The sequence below is a fragment of the Bombus terrestris genome, chromosome 9 (genome assembly GCF_910591885.1).
Source record: "Bombus terrestris chromosome 9, iyBomTerr1.2, whole genome shotgun sequence".
Lineage (NCBI taxonomy): Eukaryota > Metazoa > Arthropoda > Insecta > Hymenoptera > Apidae > Bombus > Bombus terrestris.
The window spans coordinates 1966177-1993737 of record NC_063277.1 but is presented as its reverse complement, the minus strand read 5'-3'; the positions used below and the strand labels follow the sequence as shown (position 1 = coordinate 1993737).

The window sequence follows — 27561 nt, the reverse complement described above, 5'->3', positions numbered from 1 at the left end:
GAAAACGTTTATGACATAGAATTAAAATGAGAGACTTTTTCATATTTCATTCAAACTTGAGATATTTATCAGCGCTATAAAAATATAATTAGATCGAAAATAATTGGAAACGGGGTTTAATTGTAAAATATTACGAAGTACTCTTTTAGGAGATTCGTATATTTCGTAGACGATATATACATTTCGTAATAAGGAACTCTGTTACCTAAGATGTGTGCGATTAACGTAAAAACATCCGAGCAAGTCCTGTTCGTAGCCGCAAAACAGTCGATCTCCTCGGTCCACGACGCGACGCAGAGCCGAGGAACACCTAATTTATGGCACCCTCCAGTATTTGCCGCTTTCTCTTCACACAGTGTGTGTAAGAGGAAACGAACGACCCTTCAGAATACTTGAAAAGCTTCACACTTTCTTACAGTATCTTTCTTCTTCTTTGTTCCTATAATTTATAATAATAGAACGTATATAACATTACCGACTATTATTAATATTAATTATTACTTATTCAAACACCAAGAGGATGTACTGGATTGTATAACATTGTGTTACCATGTTATTGTTATAATAACAAGATTATCCTGGCATAATCAATAATGGAAACAATATAGCTAGCTCATGCATCCAAAATAGTCAAGTAATGAACAGGAGCGGAACGTTCGTTCATAATTACAACCTCTCGCATAAAAGACGTTGGCCCGTTTAGGCATCGGCCATTCATTTATTCGCGGAAATATTGGTTGGCTGTAATTTCGGAGATTCCCTTTGCTCGTTTAAAATGCAACGACTCGTCTAATTAGAGGTCACTGGATAGACAGAAGGCGGGAAAATCAGATCGTCTCGGACGTCGGATAAATCACTGGTCGTGGAACTCTCCGGTGGGAGGAAAAAAGAAAGGGGGAATAGAGACGAGAGGGCCCGAAAGTGAAATTACCTCATAAACGGAAACCATGGGAAGTGATCAGGATATCTTGGAGATTGGGAACGCGAAAACGTAGTCGTTGAATATATTTTCGGAGATTTGCGAAATTTCGGAATAGCCTGATCTAGCGCGACACGGGCTATGGGGGTGGAGATCCACCTACCCCTTGGGGAATTCTTCGCAACAGTCGATAATGTCAATTTGAAATTCTTCCGCGGTGAACTGGAAAACGCGGCAGCTGGCTATGGGTGGAAAACTGCCTTATGATACTGCGAACGTTTGATTCTCTTAAACTATACGTAAAGTATACTTTAGCTATTTCGGCAGACAAATTTCTACAGTAATGGAACACAATTTAGGGAAAATACAGTAAAATCGATCAAGGGTTCGATGGAAAAATGACATGAGGAAGATCGGCATAGCAATCGAGTGGCTGGGTGAAACCGGATGCTATTGTTTTTCTAAGATAAGAGTTATGGATACGCGTTCAATTTATGGCCACAGATTCTAGCTGATCCTTCGATCACACGAGAAGACCTGTAAGCCGTAACACTCGCTAGTTTTTCTTCGATGGCAGTTTGCAAATTTCCAATGAAAATGTTTCAGCATTGTTTTATATACCGTAGTCGTTTTTTACTGATTTAAGAGTTTCATTAATGATCATTCTTAAATTTGTTCACTTCGAACGTTAAATGACAAAGACTTAAAAATCTCTTGTCCCAATTGTGAACTATCTGAATCGAAATTTCAGTGAAACCTCCTATTCAAATATGTATACACAGAAACATTTTATTTAATTACATGTATTAGGTCGTCTGAAAAGTTTCTTTCGTTTTATAAGGAAATAATGGATACACAACATTTTCCGTTTTATACTATTTCATCGAATTACATATGATCCATTTTGTTCTATCAAACTAAAGATCACAACGTTTGACAGATTAGGTTTTATGTTTGTATAAAGATGCGTTGTTGTAAAACACGTGTCTGTAAAAGAAAGACACTTTCCGGACAGCCTAATACAAAAATTGGTACGTTTTGAATATGATACACACATACGTACGTACAGTGGGTTAAATATACATATTAAACAACTGGTTATTTAATACCATTAAATGCGTACGTGAGCACACGCGCAATTAATCAAATTTCTGTGGATCTTGTTGGTCGTTTTGCGAGATCGCTAGAACAACGATGTACCGACAAGATCTGTAAAAATCGGTTTCTTTTAACAAATCAATTTGAAGCTTTTGCATTTTGGCATTTTTCGCGTGTATAATGTATCATATTGTGAGCCGTAGCAGTAAAAGGGTTAATGATGCGTGATGGGAACGTAAGCCTCGGTTACCGTTCTCAAAGGATGAGAATTGCGTTACGGCGAATGTGTGCGCGTGCAAACACACAGCGCTTGAGGTCGAACGCGAGATACGCGTACATGTAAGCAAAATACCGAAACCATGCACCAGCCCTCAATCCCCGGAAGGATACGCGCTCGAGCACACGGCACGGTATTATTCCAGCTTACGCGCGGTGTTGTCGTAGGACTAATGAATCCGCCGATAACCGTTTACTCAATGAATACCCACGATTCGTATCGTCTTCGGCGACTTACCGTATTAATTATCGGTGTTTTGTGGTTCAATGTTCGAGAAGAACTTGAGTAGCTTTGTTGTAGTTAGATGTAAGTATCCGTTTTCACCAAACGAAGACTACAGAGAAGGAAACATAAATTATAATTCCTATTTTCTTTTTATAAAGCAATAGTTTTAAGATTCAGTACAGTTAGTCGATGATAAATATGTAACCAAACTTATGCTTTTATTTGGTTTCTGAAAATATTTGAAAATATTTTATGTACATTTGTCATTGACTATATTTAGTCATATTTCCTATATTTTTTCATTGACTTCAAAATTGTAAAAATATTCATCGTAATGTTAACATATCGCATGTGTTAATAATCATGTGTTTAGTTTCTATGAAATTTTGTTATTTTAATTACATAGTATAGTTAAATAATAAATACTATAATTAAGTTATATAATAAGTTATATAACATAATAAAGAGAAGAAATTATCGGCTATTTCATCGTTTAAGTCTTAACACTAGCGCCAGTCAAAATGACTGATTTGACAAATTTATTTTAAAATTCCTACTTCGTGTTATATTTTTTCTCCGCGATGATGTAATGACTTTTGCAGGGATAACTAAAGGTATTAAAATAAAAAAATTTTATTTCGTTTTGTTCATTTAAAATGAATGTAATTTTGTATCATGGTTACTTATACCAGTACCAGTCAAATTGACTGGTCATTCTATAGAGCACAGTCGTTGAAATAAGACCTGATTTGCCGTTTCATAAAGCAATATTTTACAAATCTTGAAAATGTAAACGATTGTAAACAAGAATATTATTTCAAAAGGGCTTGTGACACAAGAACAACGCAACGTATACCCCACATCTTCGTGATAGAATTTGTATTTAATCAACGACGCAAGTTTCATTAGATTTCTAACAAACACTATTGTCGATGCATAATTTCCATATATTCGCATTACTTATAAACAGATGAAAATATTATAATGGCACTGTGATTAGTTTCATTTGCAAGCTCTCGACGTTAATCAAATAGCCAGTGCACAAGGTACGGCCATTGGGCGGTGTACGTAATTAAATGTAACTCGACTGTCTTGGAGCAACCTCTTTGGACACCATAGCCTCGGCATGGTTATTTGGTAAATTAAGAAGAAGGATTTCGTTCTCTCTTAGAACACATCCGGACATCTCCGCTGCGCTTCGTTGCAATTCTCTTTTAGGAAGTAAGCTCTCTCGTACTCGGTCATTGAATCAGTGTTGTCGTAGCTCGCTGGTAACCTGAAACGAGGAAACTTCGCTGAATTATCGGTGCAGCGCGAGCGAGAGTAATTATTAAAGGGAGGAAAGAGTATATCTTGATGAGTAAATAATCTACAAAGTATTCGCGTAATCATCCGAAGGAGAAGTTTCACGAGAACGAGAAGTCGAAAAAGACACTGGATCGTAAAAGCCTAAAAGATTAGCCTTTTTACGGCTCGTCTTTTAGCTCCGTGAAATTCGAAACTAATCGAAACGACCCGGAAATATGTAGAAAAGTTCGAACATTTCGCACCACCTTGGTAATTATCAGAAGCAACACCACGAACTAGCCTTTTTCCGGATAGAACAACAAGCTGGCTGGCCTCGGGGCCGTGGAAGAGCTCGCAGATTTTTGCCGCGCCGGAAACTTCATAACGATTATTAAAACGGAACGACGGGAAAAGTTGTGGAAAGGAATTGCGCGAGCCTCGGTGGGCTTTCGAACTTTTCCTAGATGCAGCCGGTCCGATGACGACGTTAAACGTCACACCGGATGTCATGAATAAATTCAACGTGTTATCGAAAAAGTGTAACGCGACCGTCATGTTGCCAGCTTCGAGCTGCTTCTTCAGGATAACTTCACGAAAGACGTGAACACGATGACACTTTGATAGCGAATGCATCCGTCATCTCCTTTCCCTCGTATCTTCGTTAACTTCTTTCCATCTTTTATCATTTCGTGTACGTCCTCTTTTTCCTTTATTTTTTTCAAGCCGGGTATGGTTAAGAAAAATTATATTCCGTTCAGTTTGTCCACTCGGTGTTTTCTTCATCGATCAATCCACGATTAATCAACGCATCTCATTTTCTTCGTCTTCCGCTATTTACCGGCTTCTCGATATTCCTCCTTAATCAATCTTTTTGCTAATCATCGTTTAACCATTCACCAGCGCTCACTCTGGTCATCACCTTCTCGACGTTTTCACTTTCCCTCGCGCCGATCAACATTTGATTAATCAGCGTTTTCCATTCGGTCCGTCATCTCTTTGCTGTTCGATGTTATCTCGATCAATCTTCCTCCGTCGATCGCACTTCGCCCCGTGTGATCTTCCATTTTCGATCGACGGCTGACTGATCGATCCTCTCGGCGTTGCAACATATATATTTAAGCGATTTACGTTTTACCTGCTTCATTAAGGAGACCGACGAAATCCAAATTATTTATTAATTTAAACGTTAAAATATACTCACGAAAACACAGCGTGCATGATCTCTGCGAGAAAATGTCCATTCCCGATCTCCCTCCGACTCCTTCTAGAGGCGTTGCAGATTGCCTTCAGGACGCAAGCCTTTCCATCTTTGCCTTGGCTTGCATGATAGAACAAGAGAGGATGGTTAAAGGGTGGTTTAAGGGACACACGGATCGTTTATCATTATCAGGCTCGTTATCGTCGCTTGGCTGTCCGTGAGTCGGCGGTCTATTCATTAAGTTCGCAATAATACCATCGTGCCTTGATACTGGCCGAGCACGAAGTGGCTCGGTGTAAACCAGCGAACGTTTACAACCGCTCTCTCTCCGCCCTTTCCAGCTAACCTCGCCCTTGCCACCGTTTTCCCCGCGAGTAAATACTACCGATTATACATAAAGCGCCACGACCTTCCTATTAAGATTCGGATAATCCGATGCTGTACACTCGCCACGCCATGCGCTGCAACCTGCTGCGAATCTCGAGATAAAGTCGAACTGTGTCAGGCGACTCAAGTTTGGAGGATTTTGGAAGCAACTGTGGTATCAATCGATGTAAGATATTTATTTTTTAGCTGAGCATCTGTAAATGTTTTGTGATACAAGTGGAAACATATGTACAAAATGTTTCCCGGAAACCGTAAAAAAATTATCGAATGAAACTTTCGAAGGATGCCATTTCTGGTCCCCATCGAGTACCGAAGTTCAGTGACCATGTTAATTTTGTATCACCCTGTACCTCCGTACCGTGAACGATAATCTTTGCCAGAGACATCGAGATCTCTTTTGTAATCGTCGCACTGTATATTCGAAACACCGAGGTTGCTATTAAAATTAATGCAGTCGATGTTGTCGTTCGCTCGCATTACCTTCGAGAGAAACTTGTTTGAAGCTACATGTGCATCCGGTTAGCAGCAGCCAGCTTCGAGAACAATGGAACAGCGACCAAGTGCAACTGAATATCTACGCTGTCCTTGCGATCAGAAAATTCGTTGCCACGTAGCATCTTGCACGATCAAGGGTAGGATAAACGTGTCGGGAAAATAATTTTCAACGACGCTGGAACAGCATTTCCTGTGACAGTTTACCGATTCACCACGCGTATTTATTGTCTCTAGGGGCGAAACGTAGGGAACCGGTAACGAGGCGAACGAACGAGAAATCGATTTGGAAACGCGGCAGGCAGTAAATGAAACGAGCATAAATATAAAAATTAATCTTGACTATCATTTGTCGGCGTCGCGCCGAACTCCGATACACCAACTTGACAAATGGTTACCAATATCGGGCAATCGAAGATATTTATGCAAGCAACGCGCGATGCTCGACCGCGCGACGACTCGCCGTTGCGTCGAACGGCTGTTTCAATCGATCGATAACGCCTTCTTTCCAGTTACGCTTCCGCGTAATGCATCCCTTTCGCTTATCCGAGGAAATCTCCGGCGTTTGTCAACACCGGAACGTTGTCGGATATGTTTTCAGCGCTCGATTCGCTTATCGATACAAGTCGCTTCAAAATGATATTTATTTAAATTTTTGTAAATCTGTTGAAATATACGAAATTCTAATGACTAAGCATTTCTTAATTTTAATTTCTAATTTATTTTAGCTTAGATTAAACGAGAAATAATTCAGCATCGCGTAAAGAATATGATATGATACTTTAGTTTCCTTCGGTTTTGAAATGCCAGGTAATGGGTTTCAGAACCGAAGAAAACTGAAAAGCGTTTCAAGTTAAGACGTAGACGGTATCAAGTCACGTAACGTTTGAATATCGACAACCAGATGATTGAAAAACTAAATCTGTGTCTCGAAAATAGTCTCTTGCCATAAATCTAGACTAACGTCGAACTCTAACAGGGATGAAAGGTTTAAGATACAAAAGCGATGCTCTTGGATAAACATCGGAATGGAATCGCGTGGTATTTATGACTCGAAGATTTTCACGCGGATTCTAAACATCGAAACAATTGGCGAATGGATCAACGGCAGCTTCTGATTCGGCCGATCGACCCTCGAGTTCCAGCTCAATCGACTTCTTAAGGTTTCGTGCACAATCACACGTCTAAGGCAGCATTATTCGCGGGGAAACAAAGCGAGCCACGTTCTCTGATGCTTCGTTCGTTCGTTCGCCGGTCGAAATTCCAAGCTAAGGCTCGAACCACGAAGAAAGGAACCGCTTTATCGTTAACGCGATTCAGAACCGCACAATCGCGGACCGTCCGCCCAAAACCTACAGCTCTTTCACCACCCTCGCTCTCTTTCTCTCTTTCCTCCGTTCCATCGACAGAGAAACGAACGGCGAAAGCTCAGTTTGGCAGCGCCGTGCTTTGTTCCGTCCGTCAGCTTCTTCTGGACGCGTCCAAAGAGCTGAAACGGCGGTCGAGGTGGAATAAGAGAAAGAGAAAGGGAGACGTAAAAAGGGAAATAGAGAGCTTTGAGCCAGCTGAAAAGCGGAGAAGGTTGCATCGGTTGACGTTTCGCGATCGCCTTCCGCCATTTTCGTGGGTCAACGTTTGTTGACGCCGAGGAGAGAGGAAAAAGAGCACCTGGCTCGAGAGCCGGCCACTTAACCCTCCTCGCTTCTCGTTGTCGTTTTTCACGATTATCCGGCGAGAATCGGACAAGTGGCTGTGGAGAAGGCCGACTCTATCGACAGTAAAAATTCGAGACCGCGGAATTGTTTTGCATCCAAAACGCCTCTTTAGCCAGGGCCGACAACGAACAGGCCCTCTGAGGAAAGGAACAATGACGCGAACCCTTCGAACGCCGCTGCAAGAAAGACTTGCCTTTCGTAGGGGCAAGACAATACCAAAGCAAGTAAAATCGGTTTTCATGGGCAGCTTACATGGAAATTACCTGCAGATTAATGGAGATGAATATTAACAGGATAACACGCGAATAGTGTAAATAAAAAATATCAAGTCTTTCATGGCCTGAGTGATTAGAATTAAATAATTAATTTTTAAATATTTCATTTGAATAATGCTCAATTCTGATTTCTATTCGATATAGCTCACATCTAGAAGTTTTAAATCGTAACAGACAGCGTGAGCAAACGTTCGAGTCCTTTTATGAGAAATTTTAATGAACAGGTAATATAACAATTATATTTTATATAACCTTTGATGATACATTGCTTTTGTATCATTCTACGTATAAGTTGGCTACATTAAAATTTCTTTTATAATATTTAAGATATAAGACGCTACGATAAATATTGTATCGTCAAATAAATTTATGTATCGCCGTGTTCGCTGATAAAATAGAAAAGTAACTAGCATCGTTCTAGGATGATCGGGTTAATTGTAAATGCATGGGGCCCTTTGCCAGTATTCCCTTTGAAGATCGCGACCGATTTAATCGCGTTTTCGATATCCTTCACAATCTCGTATAACCGAGGATTTAATTTCATAGGGCGGCACCAGGTTCTGGAAGAGCGCCGTGATATCCAAATTGCTATCTAAGTGACCGCGGCGAGCGTAAAAGCGCATCGAATCTACATCGACCAACTTCGTTAAGAGCTTTCCTTGTCGCTCTGTTATCAGTGAAAAGAAGTTAAAGCTATTTCAGAATAGCGCGTTAACAATCGGTGATTTACATCGAAACAATCATCCCCTTATGGGATTCTCGAATAGGAACTCACGTATATATTCTTCGTTTAGCAGAAAGGCTAACAACTTTCCAAATCTAAACCTTTCGATTGAGGAAAGTCATCAGGAACAAAATCTAGAAAAAGCTATTGTCAAAGGATCGATTAAAGAAAAAAGCTCGCGAGTGTTTCTCGAACGCGATCTTCCCGATTTGCAGAAATCTATCAGAAGGGCTCTTAAAAATTTTTCGTCAAGTAATCGATTAAAAGAAACTCACGACTACATTCTTCATTAACCAGAGAACCTCGAAATTTTCAGACCGATATTTTCGAGTGGAAAAATTTCCGCGAGCAAACTCATTAAAAAATTGTAAAGGAAGAACACGTTTCCAGGAGTCAGCAAGAAAATTGGTAAACCGGCGCAGATGCACGTTGCAAAAGCCAGCAAAGGGTTTCGTAAATATAATACTCTTTGATCCCTTCGTGGATTCAGGAATCGTTCGAGCGGACTACACGGAACGACCGACAAACTTGTCTGGAATTCTTCATCGCACGAAAATCGGGCGGCGAAGCGTGCAAAGGGCTCGAGAAAGCCTCGTCAGGCCGGAAAGACAGACGGGTAGACAGAAAACGGAAGAAATTCTTTTTTCTTTCCTTCCTTCTCCTTTTCTCCCGCCACTTACCTTCCCAAAAGAAGCTCCATCTTACGGTACAGTTGCCTTCTGCTTCGACGATGGTAATCCCCGAACGTGTTCGACAGCGTGCTCTTCGAGGGCAGCTCCCATGCCTGGCCAGCCGTCAATCCAATGTTGAACATTCCCTCAGGCTTCGCGTAGGTAGAGATGGTCATGCAATACACCAGCTGCGCACGATCGAACGTTTGACATCGGCCAATGAATGATTTCTTTCGAGAGATACGTGCAAGTTTGATTTGATGATTTCTTTAGTGATTTACGAAATGTCTCTACAGAGGTTGGTGTGAAATTAATGCAACATATCGTGTAGAATGAACAGACGAAAAAGATTTATCTAAACTTGAATTTGAAAATGGCTTACTACGAAGTTACAAAGCTTGAAAGGAGCCATATCCATCGTGTACATTTTATAAAATGTAATTTTCGGTTTCGTAGCTTTAAACTTTTTTTGCTTTCTTTCCTAACGAAATTATCACTGTCTTAAGTGTCAGTTATTATCCGCATGGCTACGTGAAGTTTTAAATCGTAATAACTATACTTTAGTTCTTTTACAATGTGGAGAGACTCCGGTGTGCCATTAGATATATCTGATATATTATAAATTATACATTTTAAATGTCATCATACGTAACCCGATTATTGCTATTTATTTTCTATAAAGTGTTGAAGGAATGTTTTTCGAATCTAATATCAACAAAGTAAGTAATCTCGATGACAAAGGAACAAAAATTTGAATTGGAAAGGAGATTCTTTTGTCTCTCGAAAGATCTCCTTTATTCTGTAACATATCACGGATTCGTATAAACTTTTTCCACCTATTCGATTCAAAGTACGTTTCAGCAATTTCGCTGACATATAAAGACACACTGTATGTTTAGATACGGGCAAACATAGTGGGCAGAAACGGGCATTCTAGGGATGTTAGATGCAACAGCCGGCTCGAAATTTGCCAAGTTGTTTAAGATGAAATGGAGAAACACGCCTGTGGTCAAGTAAAGGATGAGACGTGGATGTAATTTCTGGAGTGAGAAGATGCCGACAGCAATTGGTAAATGGAAAGAAGTGGTTCGTTCGTCGATAAAATGTGGTTCGAGCGCTCCGATGAATGGGAAGCAATGAAGTTTTATCGGCGAGGAAAGATGCACGCAATGAAACGGCAAAGTGTGGAGGAAGATGGTGCACAGTGTCAAAGTTCACCGTGTCACACCGACGCTTTATTGATTGTTAAACGTTAGCCCGCATTCGAATTTCCGTTCCTATCAACAATTCATCTCACCCAATTACCGACGCTCCAAGGAGAAGCTGCTTTCAGCTCCTTTTAGCGCTTGAATTTTCCATGGGAACGTTCCGAACACACGAAGCTAAAGGACTCACGGCCGAAACGCAGCCAGCTTCAGGCCAGCCCGCTTATTAGAAATTATCAGAGCATCGTTTACGGCGCAACTTCCGGCAACTTATCCAGTTAAGATGCGGCCAAGAACGGACGTGTATGCGTGATTCACAGGATGTAACGTTGTAACCGAGTTTTCCACGATGTTATTAAAGGGAAGTAACGATGTTCTAGGATAGTCGGGAAGTTTCATCAAGAAGTAGACTCACTTGAATGTTGCTGCCTTCCGGAAACACTAGGTACTCGCCCTCGAACTCTCTCTTCGACCTTCCAACGCTTTTATTCCTCATTTCCTCTCCCTTCGTCCACTCGCCAGAGACTAAGACGTTAGAATACAAAAGTTCGATGCAGAGTATAAAAAACAAGAGACACATAGTGTCGGGTGGTTCGTTAAACAGTGCGCAATTGCTTCGGTCAACGCAGGAGAAATCGGTGAACGTGTTCCTTGCCTCGAAGAAGACGTTAAGTGACTCGAAATGCCGGATGATATAATGACGGGTAATGGTGGTTAGACCGTTCCTCGGTCGTTTAGCGGGACAGTTTAAGGCGGCATCGTTAAATCGCCTTAAATTAGTCGTTAAAATGTAGCAGTAGGATTGTGCTCGATTTTAACTAGCCCTGAATATACTTTTTACTGCTCGACATGGACTAGCGTATTTAAGGAACTGTGTTCCAACGATATTGTGTCTCGGAGGGGACTATGGGACAACTAACCGTAGAAGAGATTCTGTCCCTAAACTACGTTTTTCAATCTCTCGCAGATAAATTACTCTGTTGGGATACGGCGGCTCTCTGGGAAGATCTACTTAACGGAAGATTAATCTCGAAAAAGTGTCAACTTGTTGAAAGTTCCACCGAATCTTCGTACCCGAAACTTCACTCGCAAGATTTACAGCGAACTTGCTCGAATGTTTCGAAAAGAACAGTACGATACGAAGTGTATTATTAACTTTTCCATGTGAATGATCGGAAAGTTCTCTTTCTTGTCGAAAGTATCGTCTTTAATCATTGGTTACTGATCCAATGATTAATTTCCATAATCCAATGATAAATTTAATTTTAAAAAAATGAAAACAGTAAACAATTGGTTCTCAAGATTTGCGAATTTTCCAGCTTCTTACGCGCTTGTCGTAATCTACAATTTGTTGCAAAGGAATACACGTCGAAAAATTCATTCTTAGAAATCGTATGTTACCTATCTTCTACGAATACACCTTTTTAACATTCCCATAACGGAATGTGTATATTAAATATAAATAATAGTCGCTGTGAACACATTTTGCAAGAAGACGTTTTCTACTTGTGTCGCCAGTTATTACAAGTAATTTGGTTAAGATTTGTTGAGAATTGTGAATCGTAATCGCCGAAATAAATATGTAGAAACACTTTCATTACGTGTAGAGATGATAATAAAATAGTTTTGTATTTATTTAAGATATGATTTAGAAGATATACATGGATACCCATTACACGTGTTTCAGCGCTCTTCTAGTCTCACTTTTACCATACGCACGGAACACTGACATTCTTTTCTTCTACGAGACGCTGCGCACGCGCATACTCACATACATACTCACACACGTAGTCGTACACATGCATGTGCAACACTACTGCGCGGCTGATCTGCTGTAGCACACAGAATTAAATATATCTCGATAAGATTCATTAGTAATTTATAAACATATGATACAAGTTATCACCAATTATCTTCGATTACCTCGTACTTTCTCTATTCCGTTTCCTTTCAGCACAATAAATTTATGTTTAGAGAAAAACATTTAGATTGCTATTACGTATCATTACCGATCAGTTGATTAACAAACTCTGAACGAACCACATCCTTTCTATCCATCCCTTCCATCGCTCTTACATCCCTTGTATTTCTTGCTTTCCTTTAATTACGACAGCAGATAGAATCCAAATAGGCAAGGGGGAGGATTCTGAAAAGGCTCGCGCAATCCATATTTTCGACATAGATTACGAGAAGCGAAATATTAAAAAGCGTGGCCGTTAAATATTAATCGACATCGGCGCACAAAAGCAGGCCGCGTTGTATGAATAACGTAAATGGATTTTCGCCGATATCGTCCGCATAAATAGCAACGAGCAAAGAGCTTGTCCGCTCTGCGTGGCATGGCGTCGCGCGGCTACTGGCGGGCGAAAATGAATTACGCGATACGATCCACGACCAGGAGGGATTAATAGAAATGAAGGAAAGATCACGCCGGATCATCGTTCCGCGAGCTCGCTAAGTAATTAGAACGATGGGCATTGGCATCCCTCTTTCGACCTAGGAAATTGTGAAATTTCACACTGGAATCGCTGGCCAAAAATATAATTGGAACCGGCCACCGTTCAAGCTGTACGGAATTGCGAATTTGTTCATGACCGCGATATTATTCTTTCTCTCGCTCCTTTCGACAGAGCATCAAGGTTTGCCGTAGTATTACCGTGTATCGTTCTGAGTTGTCGCGAATTACTCGGACTTTGCCATTTTGATTAGCGTTTTTTTCATAATTGTAGTAATCTCCTTTTAACACCCTCGTAAAACCAATCTAAATTAGGTCGTCCTATAAGCGATGCGATTTCTTTTTGGATTGCGGTTAAAAAATAATGGAACTTGTCGCGATAGGAATTTTATAAAGAGGGAAAAATGATAAACCAGCGTAGAAAATGAGAGAAATTATTGACATTGTATAGATTACACTCACATATAGACGTAGGTAATTGTATATTTTCATCTAATATACAATACCATTCATGACTATTGGCATACTTTACTCGATTTGTAGCAAGACATAATTACAACTTACATTTATTATCTTCCTGTGAAATAGGAAGACTATTTTAAATTGTCTATTAAAAGATGTTGAGAATACTTACATCTCACTTGTGTGTATGTGTTTGTGTGTGCACTCGAATGAGTACATTAGTAACTCGCAATAGTGCTTATGCTTTTGTTCTCGTCGTCAGTAACATTCCATGTGTAGCAAAATAAAACCTTATTCATTGTTCGAATAAAATCCACTCACGTCATATATGGCACCACGTTGGGACCTGACTTTTGCCAAAGATATAGCAACAGTATTGTGCGTTTTATTATTTAGTATACACGTCACTACGTACGTCCACTGTGCTATACTTTGCCAATTTGTATTTTAAGAATAACTTGGAGAAAGATTTTTCTATTAACGAAGCGACGTATCTCATTTTCATTCCTTTGTTGCAGATCATCAAAGTTTAATTTCCTCGCGAACAATCTTTAATTTTAAAAAATGAGTTTCAACATCAGGTTCATAGAATGACGATCTTGGTCCAATTTTCTTGAGAGGTTTTTGTGAAAGAACATAGAGGATCCTCTGACAAAAAGCAAGGGCAGAATGTATATTATGGCTTCAAACTTTATTGATGGAACATTTTCATATTAGGCAGGATACATCTTTTACTTTTTAAAAGTGAATATAATTTTATCCGAGCCTTCCTTTTTATTGAATTGGAAAAGGAACGGCGAAAGCAGGATTCCATTCAAATTTTATCTCGATGGTACCAACGAATGCATTGTACAACTGACTCAGCTGTATCTACATCGACCTGACGATACGAAAATCATGCTCTTTACGCGATATTACAACATTTCAATTAATACCAAAAATAATTTGTTACCTCAGATTCGCCATTAAAGCTCGTGCGAATCGCGTAAACATTGGAAATTGCATAATTGGAAGGTTAATGCGTTTACAAATTGCTACGGATGAGTTTAATTATCTCTCTCCATCTCTCTGTTATCGTCGAAACCTTATCCCCCTCCTTAGTCTTTAAAACAAAATCCATATGAAAGTCTACATAAATCGGATTAAAGTAACAGTGAAAAAGTGGACTACAGCGATAAAGTTATTTTACTCGAGAGAATCGAGTGGAAATTTTGATTTTTTTCGTTGAAGCTAGTGTTCTACGTGCGATGTACTTGGATTAACAACATAAAAAAAAAAAAGAAAATAAACGTCACGAATGCGTTTAGTCGTTATATTTGCTGGTTAAATATTGGACATTTAAATAACGCAGGTTTCGTCTTTTTTTTCGTTCTGTTCCATTTTTCTTTTCCTTCCTTTTATTTTTCCGTCCGGTCCGTTTACAAAAGGGTTGAGAATGACGGGCTCCCGGCGGCACCACTCCACCGAAATGAACTATAAATCCGCGGTCACTCGGTTCACCATTTTGTTAATGCAAAACGAATTACGTGTCGTCGACAACGGTGACGTTTGCCGCGATATACAGATGAAATATACAACCGACGAAAGATCGACCGTGAAATCTTTGAAATTCAGCCGCGAAATCGTTGAATGAACCGCATAAAATATTGGGGAAAAGAAAAATGGACCGTTTGAAGCACTTTAATTCGATTAAAAATAAGAGAAACGATAGAATTATGGGTATAAACATGCAGCTTTGCTCGTTAATTCCAAGCTCCTCTTTTTAAATAGATTAGTAAAGAACAGCCTTTGTTCCAAATATCACTTTGGACTGAGCCTGTACCTTAGTCGTACTAGAACTGCGTGTTACAAATTATTCCCGCAAAGCTTTAATAATCTTTCTCTCGCGTTAGAACAGAATATATTTCTTTTCACTTTCTCTGAAATTAGCCGTTAATTATTGCAAGATAAAATAAAATATAAACACAAGATACTGTGACTTTACTTTAATACTTTCTCATAAAGAATAGAATAATGCACTGGTAGGTGCATTAGGAAATATCTACTCTATCTAAAAGATATCGATGATCTTCAAAACTCGAAAAAGTGACTTTAACAGAAGAAAATTCTGAATAACAATGTTTGTCATGTGAGAGTAAGTATGCCTCTCTTCAACTATCGAATCATTTATAACAAAGAGACAGCAACAACATTTAAATCGCATTTCTGAATGTGAAGATTTCATATTCAAAAGTGCAAAACTATTGCCACAAATATTACTTGACTATGAATTTACAGGTTGTTTAAGAAGGTGCAGCTGTCTCTTTATTCATTTCTTCTATTAACAAAACTAGCTAAGGGGAAGACACGTATATCAGTTTCTCGACAACATGACGCGTCTCGCGATTCTACGTTCTACATTCAAAAATTCACCCAAGCACCAGTCATATCCGAGAACATCCTGTTTGTCCGAGAAGACTGTCCTTCGCACTGGACACAAAATTGCAGCCAAGATACAAAGATCCACGCAAGTTGGTTGCACAATCATGCGAACTAAGTTGCATCGAAAACGGAAGAGTGGTGGTGTGGTTCAGGTTGAAAAATCAGCGTGGAACGGGCGAGCAGCCAGGAAAAGTCCACCCGTGAAACGCGGTCAACGTTTGCACACGCATACGAATGCGTTCAATTCCTGGTTACTTTGGCCTCAGAACTCGAGCTCGTAAATGGAGTGACGGCAAGTCGGATAAAGATGGCCGCAATCCTGTCCGCTCTGGTGCGCCTGCTCGTAAGCTTGATCTTCCGATCGTTCGAAACGCCCGCCGTCCCTAGGCAGCCTGTAAGAAAGGAAAATAGGATTTTAAGGTAGCCGAATGGAACTGACGAGACGAGATTGCCTCGTCGAACGAATACGGGCTTCGATTTCGGAAGTCCTCGATCTGCTTCTTTCGATGAAAGTTACCCGAGACAGATAATTCTCTTATCTTGTAAATACGTTTAGCTGTTGGATTTTTGTCTTATCTGTGGAAAAGTGGAAAACTAGGTGTGTGAAACTTTGGCTAGTTGTCAGTAACCTTTTTTGTAAGAAGTAAAAATATGTCGTGATTGTTGGCAAAATTATTATTCGTATTTATCATATATTTCATTTTAATATATGGCACAAAGTTGGTGGTATCTAAATGTAATAACACAAAAGCCTGACAACTTATAGACCGTTCTAATATCTTATGAGCAATCGGTAATTTGAGTGAATGAAATTTAAGAGTAATATTTTCGGCTGATATTTTATAAGGAGACCAGTGAATAGTAACGATAGGAGATGATTTGGAAATGGAACACGGTGATGATGGCGATCTATTCGGAGTAGCTAAATCGGTTCGTCAAACGGTGGTTAACCGATTTCATGGATCCGGCATCATTCGTAACTCAATCGTTTCGCTTGATTAATCCCTTTAATTGATTATATGCCGACCAGCCAGACGTTTCAGTCTCATAGTCGCTACGATTTAGTAACTGTTCGAATTAGTCAGATCGATCTACCTTGTCATTAAATATACTCGTAGTTATTACGTGCAATAGAAGCACGTACACACAGAACATCCGCCTTTTTCGCGATTCAGTATTTCGCTTAATATTAACGTAAATACTTCAATGAATATTAACGATGTAATTACTATACGTTATCGTTGCTTCGTTTCGCATTCATACGCTGCATTTCCTATTAATACAATTATGAATATGAACTGCAGTTTCGATAGTCATTATCGATCTACTTTTTATAGAAATGTCGTACAAAGCATTTTTAAAGTGAAGATTTCAAATGCTTAATGAAACAATGTATATATATATATATATATATATATATATATATAGACATTATCCAGAACCATAAAATATCAAGTTGACAGAGATGAATTAAATAAGATACTCACGTGAAGATGGCGTGCAATAGCTCTTGAACCAGGCTCCCTTTCCCAAGATCCGAAGGGTTCCTCTGGGCGGCCTCGCACAGAGCTTTCAGCACGCAAGCTCTTCCATCCAGGCCAGTGCTGTGAATAAGCTTTTATTTAAAAACCTCACATTTTTACAAAGAACGCGTGAAATCAATATTTCCGGTAATGGAGCGATAAAAGCGATACAAAGTTCTTGAAAAGCTACGACGAGGAATATCAATCAAGTTGTCTGTTCGCCCCAATGACGTTAATTAAATTTCTACACGAAGGATAACGTTTCTATGAAGTGATACTTTGTTCGGGAACTGCTCAACAGTATCTGTTCATAAAACGAAACTTTATTAAAAGAGAATATAAGAGCACACGGAAACAGAAGAAACCGGAAAATTAAACGATTCTACGTATCATGATCCTTCCCCTGAAAACTCCACACTCACTGGAAGTACTTACTCTTTCGTTGAAAAGTTTTTAGTTTTTTTTTTTTTTGATAACTCGGCCTATCACCAATGTCATTTATTTAATATCCGCGAGTCTATCGTGTTATCCATATCACATCGTAAATACGAATCACGAAAAAAAAAAGAAGGCGTTATACAATAACGAGAACGAAATCAAACCAAGCGTCCTTCTGTTTCGTTATTCTCGCACGTTCCGCATGATAATTCTTGCGCCTGCCACGCATTTGCATGTGGCGGCCGGCGAAAAAGGGTTCCATTTGCATGTTACGTCACGCTTCGGGAACGAATGAAAAGCGAGCTTTCGCCGAATAGAAACAAAAAGACCAGAGGGAAGGGGGAAAAAAGGTGGTAGTCCTTCAGAGTTTCTATACTCGCCGCTTTTCTCCTTTCATGATTTATATGATACCCTATTTCCTGACTAATTCGAGAGAATTCCGCGATTGCAAGTTGCACAAACCGATAATAATGGAAGCTAGTGTAATAAACGAGGAAATCCCTGAATCTAGTGACGAATTTTATGATATAAGATGGACGAAGAAGCGAGATCAAATCTTCATTAAACTTGCCCCAAACAAAACAAACGGGAGTGATGTTATTTGAACCGAAAGAAAGGCCGGAAGTTGAAAACACTGGCGGTAAATTGACTTACTTACGATTGCAGTAAAGCCTCTATCTTCGGGAACATGACGCTTCTGCTCTTTCGATGAAGCAACTGCGCAACCTTCTCGTCGACTTTGCTCGGCAACTCCCAGGCTAGAGCTGCAGTTAACCCCATCACCACATCGTTCTCTTTCGCGTAGGTTCCTACTGTTAAGCAAAACACCAACTAAAGAACAGAAAAAAGAAGCCAAAAATTAGTAACACGGCCTCGCGAATCTGAAAATTTATACAAATAATAAGCAACACTTTTACAAAAATTAATTGTCTATATCCTTGTTATTCGTGTCTAAAAACATGTATGAATGAAAAATATGTAAATGTTGAAGTAATTACTTCTAGGAAAACTCTACGTCTCTTTCTGTTGTATACTCGGGACTTGGACACCGCCGTTACGAGGAAAATAAAATTTAGTGAAGCAAAAAAATGAGAAAAAATGAGAGGTACATATTATTGTGCCCTTGAATGTGAATGTTGTTTTGGGTTACAAGATCTAGAAACAAAAAAGCTATAAGTAGATTTTTATTGCTGTTTCTTGTAACTTTCAGCTATACACCAAGGCTAATTTTTGGTAATGTCCTTTGCTATAAATTCTACCTATCACATTCTATTGCAATGCAACACTGCTGCATTTATACTTATACTTACTTCAATATATATATTCTATTACAAATTCATCCACGCGTTCCTCTATCAGATAACCTCAACAGTAAATATAGGCAAGTGTACACTACCATCGATAAATAATAATAAGGTATTTTTTAAAATGGAATTCTTTAAATTAATATCGCAATGAGCTGTTAAGCCGATGTTAAGGGATTAACAGCTGTTCGATTTAACCGATGCAAAAATGTACAATTTTGTTTTCAGCGTTTTCCTTGGTTGTATTACGATCTATCTTCTTGTAGCTCTGATGTTGTATCTTAAGCTTTTAAACGTTTACAAACGTAATTATTTATTAATATAAAAAGTCATAAGAATTAAGAGGCTAAAAGACTGATTAATCTCGATAAATATGATAGATATGTGAACCGTACGCTGCGCTATTACAATCCCGCTGAATCATTTTATTTATATAACTCAAAATAATATATTATAATCCCAAGGATTCATATTTTCTAATGATATTAGGTTATAATTAAATATTAGGTCGTCCAAAAAGTTTCTTTCATTTTATAAGGAAATAATGGATGCACAACATTTTCCCTTTTATATTATTGTATCGAATTACGTATGATCCATTTTGTTCTATCGAAATAAAGATCACAACGTGCGACAGATTAGGTTTCATGTTTGTATAAAGGTGTATCGTTGTAAAAGACGTGTCTGTAAAAGAAAGACACTTTCCGGACAACCTAATATATAAATCGTAACGTACCTGCACGTTGCTGCCTTCCGGAAAAATCAAGTACCTTTTGCGCCTCGACAGGGTCCTCGGAGCGTGGGTCGTGTTGTCCGTGGCACAGATCGCGAGGATATCGAGGCACCAAAAGACGAACAAAAGACCTCGGATGCCTGGCATCCTTTCGATGCAACGCAACTTTCCACTCTCATGCGATCTTCTCTCGGACGCTTAGCACCGCGTCGAAAGGGAAAGTGTCGAACGGAACTCAAACGCGAGTTTCCCCTCCGTAATGCACTTCACTGGACCAAATGAGAAATGCGAATCATCGAACGATTTGAACGCGGCTGCAATGTGTTCTGCACTGACCGATCGTCGTCGTTTCTCGAACAAACGTGGAATGCTTTCCAGTGCTGGTTAACGGGAACAACTGGTGTCTTCTGTGTCTATCCACGAGTCTAATGAACCGTCTGACGACCCGTCGACAATTCGTTCAGCAAACGAAATGCTTACACCGCAGTTCGATCCACTCCATGGCTCGTTATCACGACCTCAATCGTGTTTCTACGGGATCACGGTCTTTAATGAACGGAAGATATACCGAGGATGATGGTTCGCTGAAGATGGTGGATTCTGGGTATATCAATCAAAGGAATTTCGGCCAACGCAAATTAGTTCAAAGTTTCGTCCAAACGATGAGTAGAGGATTTTAACTTTCCGGGAAATTATTCCGGTTATAGATATCATTAGTTCTTTACAGAAGTTCGTAGATTTGAACCTGGTTATCCCCATTTCGACTATTCTATGTTAAAATACTACATTTCTTCTTATTACTTTATCTTAACAACTTTTCAATATGTACCAAAGTCGTATTATTCTTCTTATTGCTATAGGTAATCCAAGCAGAAGCCAGGCTCTCCGTATAGAGGCAGATTTCAGCTGAAATTGCGATGACAATCAAAACCACGTTCAGCCAAAACAGACGACGATAGCTTGAAATATAGGCCAGGAACAGAGTAAACGAAACACGGAGAGGCATGGGCCACTGGCTCATTGTACTTTTAAATGCGCGCTTATATTAATTCATACTGTCTTCGCTGGGCAGAATGTTGCCCTTCTGAAAAAACTGGATGGCCAACGAGAGTGGCAGAAAGAGAGAAAGAAAGAGAGATGGGACAGAGCTCTTTTTCACCGGGGCGACACTTATTTCCTCATTTCGCGGGCCATAGCGGCGGAACGAGCGTCTGTTAATTGCATATGGGAGTTGCGCTCGCGAGCACAACACGCCTAAACCCCATCCCTCGCTGCTGCCTGGCAAGAAAACCGCGCGGCTTTCTAAATTAATGCTTTTCGTTAACGCGTGGTCGCCGGCCCCTGACATGGATGCAATTATAACCGTTCTGTCGAGGAATGCGACCGTCCTTTTACCATCCTCGAGCTGGAAATCCGTCGAGAAATCGCACGAGAAGGGATGACACTCCTGACTTCCATTTAAGGGATAGGAAAATTACAAGGATCGGAGCGTGATACAACTTGCGACGAGAAAGAAAATTATTTTTTATTGACGCTTTTAAACTTGGTCGAAGTCAGACAACTTAGGCGAATCAGCAGTAAGACGATAACGGTAAAGGAAATTAGCTAGTAACACCTAAAGTACAGAATGACAGGTGAGCGGGATAACTTGGTTGCTTTTAGAGATGGTAAAAGAGCATCAACCAACTACGAAATGAAAGAATGAAAAGCAACCGATTTATACCAGTATTGACATACTTATGTTTGATAGTATGTTTATACATATATGTATATATTCGAGTTTAACAGTGCAGATTTTAAAACGCGAGTTTCAAACGGAAGAATCAAAAATCTTGCAACAGCTATCCATCTTGTTCTAAATTCATCTATTTAAATTTGTTTGAACCGAAGTATTTTTATTGATAATAACGATGAATGTGAAAGCCTGAGAGGATACGTCAAGTTAAGTGAATAACAGATTCTGGCAAGAATAAGATTGTTTAAATCCGGATTATTTGATTAATCGAAACGAGACTTAAGGAGAGAGGGATTCGATTGGAGAGACGTCACTTTTAATGTCTTTCCTACAGTTTCATAAGTTCAGCTTTATCTACGATTTTCGAAAACAGGTAGATTTATTGCTCCATAAAACCGTCAATTCCGATCAACTCGAGGGGGCAACTTCTGACGTGGATGTCACAGTAAAGAGGCTCCATCGATGAGCTATTCGTCGTATATGATCTGAAATTGGTGACGATTAAGTGGCGTTTACGTACAGCAATATTATTATTATCTGCTTACCCGATCAGCAATTTTAATATCTTTGCGATCACGCCATCCCTCTGACTTACGTATTCCATCGCTTGACAGATATTCTTCAGGAGACACGATCTCCCATCAAATCCATGGCTGCAACGTTCGTGTGCATACGTTAGCATGAGTGGTACGATAGAATTGAGCGGTAGACATCCGAGTGATTGAAAAATCGATCGAATAAAGTTCGGTAGGTATTGTAAACTCTGGATCTCCATAGTCAAATAAATAGAAGCAGAAAGAACTACGACCCTTCTGAATAATATTTCTATTTGTTCTATTTATTTGTTCAGGTTTATTTTCTATTCGATCAGTAAAAATCTGTCCACAACGTAACATTGCTACGATATATTCTTGTTTGTTCATCTACTCGAATCCATCAATTCTACATTAGTATTCCATACCTGACGATCAGGTATCTCGCAATTTGCCCAGAAGAATCCAGAAAACTTGGATATGAAGAGGATCGAGAGACTAAAACGAAGGACGAGAGTGGCCGAGAAACAAGAAGAAAGAAAAAAGAAGCAAAGAGAGAGTGGCTGCAGAAGTCGAGCGTGCTACGGAATTGACCGATCCGTGAACTAGGCCAGAAATCGTCGACCGGACAGAAATCCATCCTTTTCGGCCAAACCTTCGCCGTTCCGGGTAGGTAGCGATGCACAGGTCAATTTGCTAGACTATACGACTTGCACGGCAGCAGCCACGGATCAGTACCATCCTCTGCATTATTCAAGGTCTATTAAACTATTTATTACCTCTCGTAGACGAGCTCCGCGGCCTGGTGAACGTCGGAGATGGACCTGCCGATTCTGGTGTCGGCGGACTCACTTGGAAGTTGCCATACTAGCTTAAAACCAGCCGCATGAGCGAATATAGTCGAGTAAGACAACACCGTGATCTTGTAATTCACCCTGTACTGAAAGCAAAGACCAGTTAATAGTAGCTGCTATCCCCAGGAAGAAAGCTAATGGCTGGCAGACAAGAGCCGATGGAAACGGTCATGGTCACGAGAAACCTTCGCAACTTGATTGTTCGACCCTGATTGCGCTCCACGGTCGATGATACGTGATAGGAATCGAACGACTTGGTGACCGATTCGAGGTTTTCCTTGTAGTTTAGATGCGAGGGCGTGTGTTACTAGCGGCGTATGATCGAAAATCCCAGCCTTGGAATGGGTTAAAATTTCATATTGGAAAGAATAGGTGGTGGTAAAAGGGTGACTTCAAAAATAATCCAATATCATGGCGAAGAACCTACCCGTTTCCAATATCGAGTGGACAAAGTCAAAAAGAAAAAACGAAAAAAAGAGGTATGGAAGGAAAAAAGAGGACGTGTGTGTGCACGTATGGTCTGGCTGCAGCTTAAAATTTCAATTTCGAATGGACAATGGCATGTAGAGAGGGTAAACTCGATCGACGTCCGGCATTTTCAGCTTACTGCGCCTCATCTGAAAGGCAAGGAACAAGCTGGGACAAAGTGACAAGGCAGGTGTTACTGGCTTCGATGTTTCCCGTTAAACTGTATATCGTGCAGATAGTGGTGTAAGCGTCACGCCAGAGTGTTGGCTGAATCTGGCAAGTCGTTCATCAGAGGAACACGACTCTCTGACTCTCTCTCTTTCTTAACCGTACTATTAGAAACGAAGATAAGTTTTGTATTTCTTTCTCTTTCCCTTTTTCTTTCTCCCTTTCCTCTCTTCTTTTATTTTTCTTTTTTGAAAAAGATTAATGTCTTCGAGTTACACCAAGCTGAATCCTCGAATCCTTGATCCTTATTTCCAATTCATAAGCCAAGAAATAATAGAATATAACGCACGCATTGCATCTCTTTGCGTTGCATAATCCCTCTGGCGAACGTATGAATGTATTCAGGACTGTCGAAAAAAGAAACGATGATAAATTGCGACTATGTATCCTATGACGTACGCTTCCGTTCAATTTTTACGGATACCCTTGAAGTCATCTCAAGACTCTTCCCTCCCTTTTTGCTTCTGTGCTCTGACGTGTCATAATCTCCTTGTCTTGCTACTACTTTCGAGAAAATGCGTTTCTCGAGGCATGAAATTCTCCTCGCTTAATCCGTTAACGTACAAGTTTTCCCTCCGTTTATTCTTGAAAATGATTAAATTCTTGTTATAATAATGATCAATGGCTAAAATGGATTAAAAACAATCTACGCTGGCGCTGAAATAATGTTCTTACGTATTAGAAGTACTAAGTACGTGTTTAAAACTATTAACCAAACGATAATAAACTGTCGACTAATGATAAAGATGCCGTGTCATGAAAATAAAAATCTGGAGAAAATCGTAGATTTTACGTAAAAACTTGCAAAAATTCCATTTAAAATACGTATGTGCGAAAAGATTAAGAGTCTAGGCTATGTAAACATCACACAAATCATGTTTTTTCATCGATTATTCTTTCACACGTATCTGCGATAATTTTATTCAAAAATAATCAATCCCTCGATGAACCAGTGGCAACTTAGAACGTTTGAAAGAATCCAGGTTGCCCGTTATCGGATAAAGGACAACGTGATGCTGCACTTTTACACTTTATTATTGCGTTTTGAACGCTGCACTTCGAGTAAGAGAGGAAAGGGACGGAAGAGCCGATGTATCGATTTATGGTCGGTGATCTGGAATTCAGCAGCTGTCTCGTACGTTGCCCAAGTGTATAGCGCACATGCAGCGGCAGTATCGACGATACTACGCTTGCACTTGTTCGTAAGTGCACTGGATCATCGCCGGTTGCATAATTCTTCTAACGCGTGTACGCGGAATGGCTTGAAATGCAGCCTAATGGCTACTGCACCTGGTGCATTCCTCTGCATCCCGAAAATCGTAAACAATCACCGACAATCGACTTTGTTCTGCACACACACACACACACACACACACATACGTCGTTGATATGCCCAATATCCTCCACTCGTATATTTGTAGGACTTAACGAACCGAGATTTATCAATATTTTTCATCTCTTTCTTCTTTGAAAATCTTTCTTGTTATAGCAGAACTGTTAATCGAAATATTTTTTTATATATGCGTACTGTATTTACACGAATCAAAATTATATTCTGTCGAAATAGAAGAGAATCAAATATGACGTTGATTAAAAAACGTTCCTTCAGCGTATTTTATTGTACATTATTTAAGGATGTTAATAAAATAGTCGAGATACATATCGTACCTGGCGAAATATAAGCTACGAAAAGATAATAACATATTGCTAGAAAAAAGTATTTCTTACCGAGCACTCGAAGTTGATATTTCCGGGATAAAAAAGGGAACAAAACCAGAATTTTCCGATCAACCTAACGAAAACCCTTTTTGTTCGCCTCTAAATAAAACAACCTCTATTTTTGTCAAATAAATTGCAATCATCAAATACGCGGACTCGAATCATAAAAGAACTTGATTAGTACCTTCACGTTTTTTAAACGACGAAACAAGACAGAGTGCTCGTTGGGGTAAAATTCAGTAAACAAGGAAGAAAAATGCTTGAAAGAGCAGTTATTATTCATGGGAATGCAATGATCAAGCTATTTATCGGACCGCGTGAAAGTTGCATCGGTAGAACAAATTTCTCGACAGTTTCTATCGTGGCGATCAAGACGATTCGTTCCGCGGTGTAAAGACTCAAGCGTCAGGACCTTGGCGAAGCCGCGACGCCCACTTACAACCAGTAAATTTTCCAGGAAGCAACCGTGACAAGGATAATGTATTCGACTGGTGGGTCTCGCGATACGTTTCAGCTTGATCCACGAATTACACCGGGAGTAACTTCATCGTGCATTAATGCGGTGCATTACAGAGTTGCTCGGGATGGGCTCGTCTCGGAGCGAGGAACACCTTTTAAGGCGAAAATACGGCGCAACGATCGACTTACATTAGTCGCAGTCCCCTATCCCTGGAACATATGGCGCATAAATTTCTGCCACAGCCGCAAACTACGTGACGTGGCCTGTAAACACGGCTGACAGTGTAAAGAGTACCTTTCGACGAACAATTGACAGTCTAATTTCCATACGCATATGGATCGAACGAGAATTTCCATCATTGAGAATGGTGGAAAACTTTGGAAAGAACTTGGTGAGAAATCGCGAGGGATCACTGGTACATCAATCATCGAGTAGAAGAATAATCGTCGAACCGCAATTTACTATCTAGATTCGAATTAGTACGATGTAATTTGGGTAGTTGGTTATGTCAGAATGACCAAAGTTAGCATGTGAATTTATGTATTAGGTTGCCCGGAAAATGTCTTTCTTTTACAGACGCGTCATTCACAACAACGCATCTTTATACAAACATGAAATCTAATCTGTCAAACGTTGTGATTTTAATATAAAATAGTATAATATAGTAATATAGTAATATAAAATAATATAAAACGGAAAATGTTATGCACCCATTATTTCCTTATAAAACGAAAGAAACTTTTCGGACGACCTAATACTATTTCTTTACTTGGTATAGTAAGTACAGACGATGTAGAGTGGTTGTAAATTATACTCGAAGAGAAGTTAACCATTTTATAAAGCCAGTTTAAATCTTTAACTGCAAGAATTATTTGCTAATTAATACATTTCGCTTATGATCTTTTATTAAGCTTATTTGGTATCGAGTTTTGTCATTTCTTGCGTAATAACTGTAAGCAGTGCAAATTGGTTTACGTCCTTTTTCTGTATGAAAACCTTTTAATTTACTAATAACTAAATTCATTCACACGATTACAGAGGTTTGCATATTCGTGGCAATTATCTCTACCATTTCTACAATATTGAAGATATTTAATCCACGGAAACCAAATCTTCATCACTGGGCCGCGGATGTTTCTACAAATTCACGACTCTATGAACACAACGAACGAAATCGATCTTTGTTCACCTACTAATTCTAGTTATTGTAGCGAGCACAATACTTTGGATATTATAATATTAAATTTCTTATAAATACATAAACGTCCGCAGTCTACTCGTGACATATCAATTCTTTCCATTTCAATATAATTATAATATATATAATCGATAAAAGACTATAATCGACGAAAAGACTCAAAAACCACAAAATTTCTATTCGTGACACGATAAAAAAATTAGGATACTTGACAGACGTCGATACTCACGAAAAAGGAGCTACCTTTCCGAAATGACAGAGATCTGGTGGGTCTGGCCGCGACCGCAAGCTCGCCCGCGGTAATGAGGGTGAAACAGAGAATGCGGAACAACAGTCGCATAATCAGTGGATGTCGGGCCCTGGGCCAAGATGTCCTCGCGTACTTCCCGTCGCAGTCTGCTCGGAATATTCCCGCCTGTCTAGGAATCTTCGTCTGATGGAATTGAGTCGCTTCGGTAGACACCGTTCCCCAGGGTTATTGATAACGGTGCTTTGGTCCCCACCAACCATCTTTTCCACTTTTTCGTTCTATTCGCGGAGATATCTTGGCTCCACCT

The 27561-nt window shown here is 39.6% G+C and overlaps 3 protein-coding genes across 3 annotated transcripts; all 3 read right to left on the bottom strand.

Moving 5' to 3' along the window:
- Window positions 1-3136: 3136 nt before the first annotated feature.
- On the bottom strand, window positions 3137-11152 carry LOC100647856. Its single transcript, XM_003397515.4, has 4 exons — window positions 10889-11152; window positions 9278-9456; window positions 5008-5124; window positions 3137-3795 (listed from the first exon to the last, which is right to left on the bottom strand). The coding sequence occupies exons 1-4, from the start codon at window positions 11051-11053 to the stop codon at window positions 3687-3689; spliced, it is 570 nt and encodes a 189-aa protein (XP_003397563.1). The 5' UTR covers window positions 11054-11152; the 3' UTR covers window positions 3137-3686.
- A 2240-nt stretch (window positions 11153-13392) lies between these two features.
- LOC105665641 lies at window positions 13393-20354 on the bottom strand. The gene is made up of 4 exons (XM_048408422.1): window positions 19813-20354; window positions 18431-18603; window positions 17299-17415; window positions 13393-16203 (listed from the first exon to the last, which is right to left on the bottom strand). The coding sequence occupies exons 1-4, from the start codon at window positions 19954-19956 to the stop codon at window positions 16074-16076; spliced, it is 564 nt and encodes a 187-aa protein (XP_048264379.1). The 5' UTR covers window positions 19957-20354; the 3' UTR covers window positions 13393-16073.
- Window positions 20355-21088: 734 nt separating this feature from the next.
- LOC100652197 lies at window positions 21089-27419 on the bottom strand. The gene is made up of 4 exons (XM_003397467.3): window positions 27234-27419; window positions 22857-23017; window positions 22090-22197; window positions 21089-22029 (listed from the first exon to the last, which is right to left on the bottom strand). Exons 1-4 carry the CDS (start codon window positions 27342-27344, stop codon window positions 21924-21926), a joined length of 486 nt encoding a protein of 161 aa, XP_003397515.2. The 5' UTR covers window positions 27345-27419; the 3' UTR covers window positions 21089-21923.
- Between the last annotated feature and the right edge of the window lie 142 nt (window positions 27420-27561).

Bases quoted from the DNA above. Each gene is read 5' to 3' on its own strand.
- LOC100647856 (XM_003397515.4), bottom strand. From the start codon at position 11,053: ATGTGTCTCTTGTTTTTTATACTCTGCATCGAACTTTTGTATTCTAAC. The intron at 9,457-10,888 runs GTGAGTCTACTT...GATCGTGCGCAG, and splicing joins CGGAAGGCAGCAACATTCAA to CTGGTGTATTGCATGACCAT. The intron at 5,125-9,277 runs GTAAGTGGCGGG...CTATCATGCAAG, and splicing joins ATGGAGCTTCTTTTGGGAAG to CCAAGGCAAAGATGGAAAGG.
- LOC105665641 (XM_048408422.1), bottom strand. From the start codon at position 19,956: ATGCCAGGCATCCGAGGTCTTTTGTTCGTCTTTTGGTGCCTCGATATC. The intron at 18,604-19,812 runs GTACGTTACGAT...TCTGTTCTTTAG, and splicing joins CGGAAGGCAGCAACGTGCAG to TTGGTGTTTTGCTTAACAGT. The intron at 16,204-17,298 runs GTGAGTATCTTA...CCTTTCTTACAG, and splicing joins CTATTGCACGCCATCTTCAC to GCTGCCTAGGGACGGCGGGC.
- LOC100652197 (XM_003397467.3), bottom strand. From the start codon at position 27,344: ATGCGACTGTTGTTCCGCATTCTCTGTTTCACCCTCATTACCGCGGGC. The intron at 23,018-27,233 runs GTGAGTATCGAC...CTTTGCTTTCAG, and splicing joins GGAAAGGTAGCTCCTTTTTC to TACAGGGTGAATTACAAGAT. The intron at 22,198-22,856 runs GTAATAAATAGT...CGAACGTTGCAG, and splicing joins GCGGAGCTCGTCTACGAGAG to CCATGGATTTGATGGGAGAT.